The following is a 12,054-nucleotide window of genomic DNA, read 5'->3' on the forward strand; positions in this document are numbered from 1 at the left end:
GGTGGTGGAGGGGCTGGTAGGGGAAGAGGGGTGTGGTGGAGGGGCTGGTAGGGGAAGAGGGGGGTGGTGGAGGGGCTGGTAGGGGAAGAGGGAGGTAGTAGAGGGGCTGATAGGGGAAGAGGGGGGTGGTGGAGGGGCTGGTAGGGGCTGGTATGGGAAGAGGGGGGTGGTAGAGGGGCTGGTAGGGGAAGAGGGAGGTGGTAGAGGGGCTGGTAGGGGAAGAGGGGGGTGGTGGAGGGGCTGGTAGGGGAAGAGGGGGGTGGTAGAGGGGCTGGTAGGGGAAGAGGGGGGTGGTGGATGGGCTGGTAGGGGAAGAGGGGGGTGGTAAAGGGGCTGGTAGAGGAAGAGGGAGGTGGTAGAGGGGCTGGTAGGGGAAGAGGGGGGTGGTAGAGGGGCTGGTAGGGGAAGAGGGGGGTGGTGGAGGGGCTGGTAGGGGAAGAGGGGGGTGGTAGAGGGGCTGGTAGGGGAAGAGGGGGGTGGTGGAGGGGCTGGTAGGGGAAGAGGGAGGTGGTAGAGGGGCTGGTAGGGGAGGAGGGAGGTGGTAGAGGGGCTGGTAGAGGAAGAGGGAGGTGGAAGAGGAAGAGGGAGGTGGTAGAGGGGCTGGAAGGGGAAGAGGGAGGTGGTAGAGGGGCTGGTAGAGGAAGAGGGGGGTGGTAGAGGGGCTGGTAGAGGAAGAGGGAGGTGGTAGAGGGGCTGGTAGGGGAAGAGGGGGGTGGTGGAGGGGCTGGTAGGGGAAGAGGGAGGTGGTAGAGGGGCTGGTAGAGGAAGAGGGGGGTGGTAGAGGGGCTGGTAGAGGAAGAGGGAGGTGGTAGAGGGGCTGGTAGGGGAAGAGGGGGGTGGTAGCGGGGCTGGTAGGGGAAGAGGGAGGTAGAGGTCAGGGGAAGAGGGAGGTAGAGATCAGGGGAACGCCTTCATAACGCAGTGCTTTTCTTCCTCACCTTTTAATCTTTAACTTCTCATTCTGTGGGCATCAGGAGATTGAGGCAGAGGAGGAGGAAAACAGAGGCGTCCATCTCTCCTGTCAACAACAACAGTCCCTTTTTTTTTATCTCTCATCGAGGGCCCTGATGGTGGGGGGTGGGATGAGAATTGTGTGTGTGTGAGTGTGTGGGGGGGGGGGGGGGGGGGCTTCTGCACTCGCCTGGAAATTGCTCAGCGACGTCTCTGTGCGTCAGAGAACAGCCATTGTTACGCTCACAGGGAGAGAGATCTAGTTAGGTGCCGTCTCATAGTTGTGTGTCTCTCTGTGTGTGAGTGTCTGCATGCATGGCTGTGTCAGTATGTGTGTGTGTGTTTCAGTGTGAGTGTCCGTGTGTGCACAAGCGTGTTTTACTATGTGAATGTGTGTGCGTGGGATGTGTGAACATTCTCCACAAGGCTGATGTGTGGACTTCCAAAGAGCCTCATCCCCCTGACTGTGTCGAGATCAAACCTTGCGTGACATCACAAGGCCGTGCTGCCTCCTCGTAAAAATTGACATCACTCCTCCTCATCCTCCCTAACAATAGAACTACCTCCACTCTGTCTGGATGAGTAATCAAACACTTGGGTCTGAAGAAGAAGGACCACACTGAGGTTACAGGCTCATTTACCACACTGAGGTTACAGGCTCATTTACCACACTGAGGTTACAGGCTCATTTACCACACTGAGGTTACAGGCTCATTTACCACACTGAGGTTACAGGCTCATTTACCACACTGAGGTTACAGGCTCATTTACCACACTGAGGTTACAGACTAATTTACCACACTGAGGTTACAGGCTCATTTACCACACTGAGGTTACAGGCTCATTTACCACACTGAGGTTACAGGCTCATTTACCACACTGAGGTTACAGGCTCATTTACCACACTGAGGTTACAGGCTCATTTACCACACTGAGGTTACAGACTCATTTACCACACTGAGGTTACAGACTAATTTACCACACTGAGGTTACAGGCTCATTTACCACACTGAGGTTACAGGCTCATTTACCACACTGAGGTTACAGGCTCATTTACCACACCTAGGTTACAGGCTCATTTACCACACTGAGGTTACAGGCTCATTTACCACACTGAGGTTACAGACTCATTTACCACACTGAGGTTACAGACTCATTTACTCTCCTCCTCTCTCTCTGTGTCCCTCTCCTCTTCTCGGTCCATGTCCCTCTCCTCTTCTCGGTCCGTGTCCCTCTCCTCCTCTCTGTCCGTGTCCCTCTCCTCTTCTCGGTCCGTGTCCCTCTCCTCCTCTCTGTCCGTGTCCCTCTCCTCCTCTCTGTCCTAAAGCTACTCTCATCCTCTCTGTCCTAAAGCTACTCTCCTCCTCTATGTCCTAAAGCTACTCTCCTCCTCTCTGTCCGTGTCCCTCTCCTCCTCTCTGTCCGTGTCCCTCTCCTCTATGTACATGTCCATATTCTCCTCTCTGCCCGTGTCCCTCTCCTCCTCTCTGTCCTAAAGCTACTCTTTTCCTCTCTGGCGGGCACTGCGTCTCCTCAGAGGTATAATGCTTTGCTTTGACTGGCAAGCAGGGGGCAGCCAAGAGAGGTTAAATGAGGCAAGTTATGTTTTATATTAACTACCAAAATAGGGAGCTGTGAGGGAAAGCCTATAGGGAGTTTCTCCTCTACTCTGGCTCTGAATTTCACTTTTGGAATCTAAAAGGAACAAAAGTTTACTGGGTGGATATTTCTGTGCCACCAAAAAATGGTGGTTATAAAGTGGATGAAGAGAGAGAATTCTGTAGTACACACACACACACACATTTTCTGAGAAAACATACATCACCAGCGCCTGGATGAGTCAAATGATTTTATTGTTCTGCTGTGATTGTGCCACACAGGCCTGAGATCACACACAAAGTGCAGCACACACCATGTAGGACAACACTCATCACACAAGACAACATAGATCATCCCCATAAACACAGTAAAAAAACAACAAAGAGTGCAACCAATCAGAAAACTGAGAGAATAATAACAAAGATCTGAGGATTATTATTTGGCATGGACCGTGTGGCTTGCCAGAACTGAGGAGTATTATTTGGCATGGCCCGTGTGGCTTGCCAGTGTTTGGTCCACTGGGACACAGAGAGGAGGCATTTGACACAGTCATTGTTCCATCTCAGGTAGGTAAGTCGCACACCGTGCTGCTTTGGCCAGGTTAAAGTCATGGGAGAAGTGGCAGTAAACGAGCGGAGAGGGCTCTTCCCAGGGATCAAGGAGGAACCACCTCACTGATCCTGTTCTACCGGTCTGTCCATACTGTAATCCACCCATCTCCTTGGTCATGACAGCTATGTATGAGCTATTTGGCCCTGTCAACATGAGCACAGTTTCTCTCTATATAGTAGCCAACACCTCATAACGAAGAAACAAATATTACTGCATGTACTATGTCATTCAAGTTTACATTTGTCATACCTTTTGGGGATCACAAGTACAGGTTATGACCTTGATAGCATTGTACAGGCTTTGTGAATGTATTGTATGATAAGTGTATCAATGAAGTAGGATTTGTACATGATAATATTTCAGAAACAATATCAACAGGTGAATGAATACATGGTATGATATGGTCAATGATAGGGTTGTTCCATGAAATAAGGGATATTTTAAGGAATTGTGCACAAATAATGAACTTTAAAAGCCGGTTATATTAAATGATGTGCCTTTTAATATAGACCACATGGAAAAGTCAATAAATCCAATATGAATAAAAGACTTGCTAAATTGCTCTCTGCATTCTGCATTTTGACATGTCTCTCTATGCACCCTCTAGCCACTGTGCTTCTACATCTGCATTGCTTGCTTTGATTGTAACTTCTAGACTTTAACCCACGTAACCCTAAGCCCTAGTTATTTTGTTGCTTTGATAAAGTCATTTCTAAAGATTATTATTTATTTCATGTGATTAGTTATTCATTTTAAAAGGTCAAGAAAACCTGTCCATTTTAAGGTCAAGTCTGTTACATGAACTGAAATCTCATTTTAATATGCTAAAACTATTCTTTAAAAAAAAAAATTGTTTTAGAAACTTTGAAAATCTAATGGTCATTGGCCATTTTCTGGTGTTTTGTGGTGGAGAACTGAGCAGGTCGAGCATCAACCCTGTTACCTATAGACAGACAGGCTCTAAATATTTTAGAGGCCTGGTGCAGTCCAAAACGTGATGTTATTTATATTTCCACACTTTGAGGATGGAATAATACTGTGAAACCGTGAAAAAGATGATAAGTGCCATTTTAGTATAAGAAATGTTTGAAGAAAAAAAAAAAACACCTAAAATGTCTGCCTGTTTTGGTGGAATGGCGTTCTGGCCTGCCTGGTGACATCACCGGTAAATTTGTTAATAGACCAATAAGAAAGAGAGTTCCAAACCTCTCTGCGGCTAGGTTTACATTCTCCCCAGCCTACTCAGACCACTCCCAGACAGTCCTAGCAAAATTCTTGCTTGAGAAATTGTTCTTTGCTAAGAAGCTATTTTTGTTTCCTTGTTGACCATTTCAATTGAAATATATCACATTAAGGTACTTCACTGTTACCCAGAAATGATTTGATATTGAGATTAAAAACAGCTGCATTGGACGGCAACAAAAAATATAAAATTGTGAAGCTTGCATTCAATTGGCCGTCCCTGTTGCACACAAACAGCTTCCATTCCTCTGTCACAAGGGGAGTTATGGCTGATTTAAGATGAAGTCGTCAACCCTGTTACTTTATTCAGCACTTAATAGGCCTTACTATAGTCATTTTCTTTTACCTCTTGAGATGGGAAAACATGTTTTTTATTAAGTTGAACATTGACCGAATGTTAAAATGAGGTGACATATAATTCTAAAATGTAGTTACACTACTCAAAAGGCATCTAATTAGTGGAACCACCCAATACCTTTGTGAATATAAAAAGGCAAAAGCAGGATACAAAGGAAGATGCTGTTTACGATCAACGCTATTGGTTTGCCTTTCCCACAGAGAGAATTTACAGTACTGTACAATTTAAAATAAAACATGGTAAACATTTTTAAAAAGTAAACAAAAGTAAACATTTTAAAATCTCTATACCATTGCATTGCTTTTGGAGTAATAGCAATCGAGTCAAACGTTTGGTTGTGTTCCTGAGAGACTCATGTGGCCTGCATGCCTGTCCCCAGTGGCTGAGGCCCCAGGCTGGATGTCCAGCAATGTCCAGTGGGGCCTGGGTGGGGATGGAATGGGGGACAGGGGGTGGGCCTGGTTGTCTGGTCCTGTCCTGTGGATTACCTGAGTGAGGGGCTGGCAACGAGACGCAGGTGGCTGGGTTTGGTGGGGATGGAGGGCTTGTTGCCGTGGGGGAGAGGGGTCTGTGTGGAGGGGGTGGGGCATGTCACACTGAAGGTCTTCATGAGCTGAGCCACCCGGCCACGCCCTGTACAGGTGTCCCCGCCCCCATCAGACACCACATCCTCAGACATGGTCCTACGAGAGGCTGCCATCACACGGATATCTGGGAGAGGTAGACAGAGACAGAAAGAGAGAGGAAGAAAAAAGAAAGAAAGAGAGATTGACAGAAAGAAAGAGACAGAAAGAAAGAAAGAGAGAAAGACACAGACAGACAGACAGGGGGGGGGGAGACAGACAGGCGGGGAGACAGGGGGGAGACAGAGAGGGAAAGAGAAAAACAGAAAAAGAGAGAGAAACAGATGAACGGTTAGAGGTGTCTTGCATCAACTAATAGAGCTGAAGCGGACTATGGTTACTACGTCTTGGTGTGTTGGTTACTACGTCTTGGTTTATATGTATTGGTGTGTTGGTTACTACGTCTTGGTGTGTTGGTTACTATGTCTTGGTGTGTTGGTAACTACGTCTTGGTGTGTTGGTTACTACGTCTTGGTGTGTTGGTTACTACGTCTTGGTCTGTTTGTTACTATGTCTTGTTTACTACGTCTTGGTGTGTTGGTTACTACGTCTTGGTGTGTTGGTTACTACGTCTTGATGTGTTGGTTACTACGTCTTGTTTACTACGTCTTGGTGTGTTGGTTACTACGTCTTGGTGTGTTGGTTACTACGTCTTGTTTACTACGTCTTGGTGTGTTGGTTACTACGTCTTGGTGTGTTGGTTACTATGTCTTGTTTACTACGTCTTGGTGTGTTGGTTACTACGTCTTGGTGTGTTGGTTACTACGTCTTGGTGTGTTGGTTACTACGTCTTGGTGTGTTGGTTACTACGTCTTGGTGTGTTGGTTACTACGTCTTGGTGTGTTGGTTACTACGTCTTGGTGTGTTGGTTACTACGTCTTGGTGTGTTTGTTACTGCGTCTTGGTGTGTTGGTTACTACGTCTTGGTGTGTTGGTTACTATATCTTGGTGTGTTGGTTACTATGTCTTGGTTACTATGTCTTGGTGTGTTGGTTACTATGTCTTGGTGTGTTGGTTACTATGTCTTGGTGTGTTGGTTACTACGTCTTGGTGTGTTGGTTACTACGTCTTGGTGTGTTGGTTACTATATTTTGGTGTGTTGGTTACTACGTCTTGGTGTGTTGGTTACTACGTCTTGGTTTGTTGGTTACTGCGTCTTGGTGTGTTGGTTACTATGTCTTGGTTACTACGTCTTGGTGTGTTGGTTACTATGTCTTGGTTACTACGTCTTGGTGTGTTGGTTACTACGTTTTGGTGTGTTGGTTACTATGTCTTGGTGTGTTGGTTACTATGTCTTGGTGTGTTGGTTACTATGTCTTGGTTACTATGTCTTGGTTACTATGTCTTGGTGTGTTGGTTACTACGTCTTGGTTGCTATGTCTTGGTTACTACGTCTTGGTGTGTTAGTTACTACGTCTTGGTTGCTATGTCTTGGTGTGTTGATTATTATGTCTTGGTGAGTTGGTTACTATGTCTTGGTTACTATGTATTGGTGTGTTGGTTACTATGTATTGGTGTGTTGGTTACTATGTCTTGGTTGCTATGTCTTGGTTGCTATGTCTTGGTGTGTTGGTTACTATGTATTGGTGTGTTGGTTACTATGTCTTGGTTGCTATGTCTTGGTTGCTATGTCTTGGTGTGGTGGTTACTACGTCTTGGTGTGTTGGTTACTATGTCTTGGTGTGTAGGTTACTATGTCTTGGTTGCTATGTCTTGTTGTGTTGGTTACTTTGTCTTGGTTACTACGTCTTGGTGTGTTGGTTACTACGTCTTGGTGTGTTGGTTACTACGTCTTGGTGTGTAGGTTACTACGTCTTGGTGTGTTGGTTACTATGTCTTGGTTACTATGTCTTGGTGTGTTGGTTACTATATCTTGGTGTGTTGGTTACTACTTCTTGGTGTGTTGGTTACTACATTTTGGGGTGTTGGTTACTACATCTTGGTGTTTAGGTTACTACGTCTTGGTGTGTTGGTTACTACGTCTTGGTGTGTTGGTTACTATGTCTTGGTTTATATGTATTGGTGTGTTGGTTACTACGTCTTGGTGTGTTGGTTACTATGTCTTGGTTTATATATATTGGTGTGTTGGTTACTATATCTTGGTGTGTTGGTTACTATATCTTGGTGTGTTAGTTACTACGTCTTGGTGTGTTGGTTACTACGTCTTGGTGTGTTGGTTACTACATCTTGGTGTGTTGGTTACTACGTCTTGGTGTGTTAGTTACTACGTCTTGGTGTGTTAGTTACTACGTCTTGGTGTGTTAGTTACTATGTCTTGGTTTGTTAGTTACTACGTCTTGGTGTGTTAGTTACTATGTCTTGGTTTGTTAGTTACTATGTCTTGGTGTGTTAGTTACTATGTCTTAGTCAGTTGCAAAGCCACCCTGTAACTGGTGAATGCTAATGATAGAAGTCTGATTATTCACAGAACATTGTCCCTGATTCCATCTCCTCACCTATTATTCACAGAACATTGTCCCTGATTCCATCTCCTCACCTATTTTTCACAGAACATTCTCCCTGGTTTCATCTCCTCACCAATTTTTCACAGAATATTCTCCCTGATTCCATCTCCTCACCTACTATTCACAGAATATTGTCCCTGATTCCATCTCCTAACCTATGTTTCACAGAATATTCTCCCTGATTCCATCAACCTCACCTATTGTTCGCAGAATATTCTTCCTGATTCCTACTCCTCACCTTTTTTTCACAGAATATTGTCCCTGATTCCATCTCCTCACCTTTTTTTCCACAGAACATTGTCCCTGATTCCATCTCCTCACCTATTTTTCACAGAATATTGTCCCTGATTCCATCTCCTCACCTATTATTCACAGAATATTGTCCCTGATTCCATCTCCTCACCTATTTTTCACAGAACAATATCCCTGATTCCATCTCCTCACCTATTACTCACAGAATATTCTCCCTGATTCCATCTCCACCTATTTTTCACAGAATATTCTCCCTGATTCCATCTCCTCACCTATTATTCACAGAACATTGTCCCTGATTCCATCAACCTCACCTATTTTTCACAGAACATTGTCCCTGATTCCATCTCCTCACCTTTTTTTCACAGAATATTGTCCCTGATTCCATCTCCTCACCTTTCTTTCACAGAATATTGTCCCTGATTCCATCTCCTCACCTATTTTTCACAGAACATTGTCCCTGATTCCATCTCCTCACCTTTCTTTCACAGAATATTGTCCCTGATTCCATCTCCTCACCTATTTTTCACAGAATATTCTTCCTGATTCCATCTCCTCACCTTTTTTTCACAGAATATTGTCCCTGATTCCATCTCCTCACCTTTTTTTCACAGAACATTGTCCCTGATTCCATCTCCTCACCTATTTTTCACAGAACATTGTCCCTGATTCCATCTCCTCACCTTTTTTTCACAGAATATTGTCCCTGATTCCATCTCCTCACCTTTTTTTCACAGAATATTCTCCCTGATTCCATCTCCTCACCTATTTTTCACAGAATATTCTCCCTGATTCCATCTCCTCACCTATTTTTCACAGAATATTCTCCCTGATTCCATCTCCTCACCTATTATTCACAGAATATTCTCCCTGATTCCATCTCCTCACCTATTTTTCACAGAACATTGTCCCTGATTCCATCTCCTCAACTATTATTCAGAGAACATTGTCCCTGATTCCATCTCCTCACCTATTTTTCACAGAATATTCTCCCTGATTCCATCAACCTCACCTATTGTTCGCAGAATATTCTTCCTGATTCCATCTCCTCACCGTTTTTTCACAGAATATTGTCACTGATTCCATCTCCTCACCTTTTTTTCACAGAACATTGTCCCTGATTCCATCTCCTCACCTATTTTTCACAGAACATTGTCCCTGATTACATCTCCTCACCTTTTTTTCACAGAATATTGTCCCTGATTCCATCTCCTCACCTTTTTTTCACAGAATATTGTCCCTGATTCCATCTCCTCACCTATTTTTCACAGAATATTGTCCCTGATTCCATCTCCTCACCTATTTTTCACAGAATATTGTCCCTGATTCCATCTCCTCACCTATTACTCACAGAACATTGTCCCTGATTCCATCTCCTCACCTATTTTTCACAGAATGTTCTCCCTGATTCCATCTCCTCGCCTATTATTCACAGAACATTGTCCCTGATTCCATCTCCTCACCTATTTTTCACAGAACAATGTCCCTGATTCCATCTCCTCACCTATTATTCACAGAACATTGTCCCTGATTCCATCTCCTCACCTATTTTTCACAGAACAATGTCCCTGATTCCATCTCCTCACCTATTGTTCGCAGAATATTCTTCCTGATTCCATCTCCTCACCTATTTTTCACATAACATTGTCCCTGATTCCATCTCCTCAAATATTATTCACAGAACATTGTCCCTGATTCCATCTCCTCACCTATTATTCACAGAATATTGTCCCTGATTCCATCTCCTCACCTATTTTTCACAGAATATTCTCCCTGATTCCATCAACCTCACCTATTGTTCGCAGAATATTCTTCCTGATTCCATCTCCTCACCTATTATTCACAGAATATTCTTCCTGATTCCATCTCACCTTTTTTTCACAGAATATTCTTCCTGATTCCATCTCACCTTTTTTTCACAGAATATTGTACTTGATTCCATCTCCTCACCTTTTTTTCACAGTACATTGTCCCTGATTCCATCTCCTCACCTATTTTTCACAGAACATTGTCCCTGATTCCATCTCCTCACCTTTTTTTCACAGAACAATGTCCCTGATTCCATCTCCTCACCTATTATTCACAGAATATTGTCCCTGATTCCATCTCCTCACCTATTTTTCACAGAATATTCTCCCTGATTCCATCAACCTCACCTATTGTTCGCAGAATATTCTTCCTGATTCCATCTCCTCACCTTCTATTCACAGAATATTCTCCCTGATTCCATCTCCTCACCTATTTTTCACATAACATTGTCCCTGATTCCATCTCCTCAAATATTATTCACAGTACATTGTCCCTGATTCCATCTCCTCACCTATTATTCACAGAATATTGTCCCTGATTCCATCTCCTCACATATTTTTCACAGAATATTCTCCCTGATTCCATCAACCTCACCTATTGTTCGCAGAACATTCTTCCTGATTCCATCTCCTAACCTATTATTCACAGAATATTCTTCCTGATTCCATCTCACCTTTTTTTCAAAGAATATTGTACTTGATTCCATCTCCTCACCTTTTTTTCATAGAACATTGTCCCTGATTCCATCTCCTCACCTTTTTTTCACAGAACATTGTCCCTGATTCCATCTCCTCACTTTTTTTTTCACAGAATATTGTCCCTGATTCCATCTCCTCACCTATTTTTCACAGAATATTGTCCCTGATTCCATCTCCTCACCTATTTTTCACAGAATATTGTCCCTGATTCCATCTCCTCACCTATTACTCACAGAACATTGTCCCTGATTCCATCTCCTCACCTATTTTTCACAGAATGTTCTCCCTGATTCCATCTCCTCGCCTATTATTCACAGAACATTGTCCCTGATTCCATCAACCTCACCTATTGTTCGCAGAATATTCTTCCTGATTCCATCTCCTCACCTTTTATTCACAGAATATTCTCCCTGATTCCATCTCCTCACCTTTTTTTCACAGAACAATGTCCCTGATTCCATCTCCTCACCTATTATTCACAGAATATTGTCCCTGATTCCATCTCCTCACCTATTTTTCACAGAATATTCTCCCTGATTCCATCAACCTCACCTATTGTTCGCAGAATATTCTTCCTGATTCCATCTCCTCACCTTCTATTCACAGAATATTCTCCCTGATTCCATCTCCTCACCTATTTTTCACATAACATTGTCCCTGATTCCATCTCCTCAAATATTATTCACAGTACATTGTCCCTGATTCCATCTCCTCACCTATTATTCACAGAATATTGTCCCTGATTCCATCTCCTCACATATTTTTCACAGAATATTCTCCCTGATTCCATCAACCTCACCTATTGTTCGCAGAACATTCTTCCTGATTCCATCTCCTAACCTATTATTCACAGAATATTCTTCCTGATTCCATCTCACCTTTTTTTCAAAGAATATTGTACTTGATTCCATCTCCTCACCTTTTTTTCATAGAACATTGTCCCTGATTCCATCTCCTCACCTTTTTTTCACAGAACATTGTCCCTGATTCCATCTCCTCACTTTTTTTTTCACAGAATATTGTCCCTGATTCCATCTCCTCACCTATTTTTCACAGAATATTGTCCCTGATTCCATCTCCTCACCTATTTTTCACAGAATATTGTCCCTGATTCCATCTCCTCACCTATTACTCACAGAACATTGTCCCTGATTCCATCTCCTCACCTATTTTTCACAGAATGTTCTCCCTGATTCCATCTCCTCGCCTATTATTCACAGAACATTGTCCCTGATTCCATCAACCTCACCTATTGTTCGCAGAATATTCTTCCTGATTCCATCTCCTCACCTTTTATTCACAGAATATTCTCCCTGATTCCATCTCCTCACCTATTTTTCACATAACATTGTCCCTGATTCCATCTCCTCAAATATTATTCACAGAACATTGTCCCTGATTCCATCTCCTCACCTATTATTCACAGAATATTCTCCCTGATTCCA

General features: G+C 43.6%; 1 protein-coding gene across 2 annotated transcripts in view; it reads right to left on the reverse strand.

Moving 5' to 3' along the window:
• Nucleotides 1-2,785: 2,785 nt before the first annotated feature.
• The window catches only part of zgc:100829 (uncharacterized protein LOC445149 homolog), a 63,676-nt gene continuing 54,407 nt past the window's right edge, over nucleotides 2,786-12,054 (reverse strand). For both annotated transcript variants that reach the window (XM_036968303.1, XM_036968302.1), the window contains exon 8: nucleotides 2,786-5,473. In XM_036968303.1, the coding sequence (XP_036824198.1) occupies nucleotides 5,247-5,473 (227 nt within the window). In that variant the 3' untranslated portion in view covers nucleotides 2,786-5,246. The remainder of the gene's footprint in view (nucleotides 5,474-12,054) is intronic.

Source organism: Oncorhynchus mykiss, chromosome Y, assembly GCF_013265735.2.
Source record: "Oncorhynchus mykiss isolate Arlee chromosome Y, USDA_OmykA_1.1, whole genome shotgun sequence".
Lineage (NCBI taxonomy): Eukaryota > Metazoa > Chordata > Actinopteri > Salmoniformes > Salmonidae > Oncorhynchus > Oncorhynchus mykiss.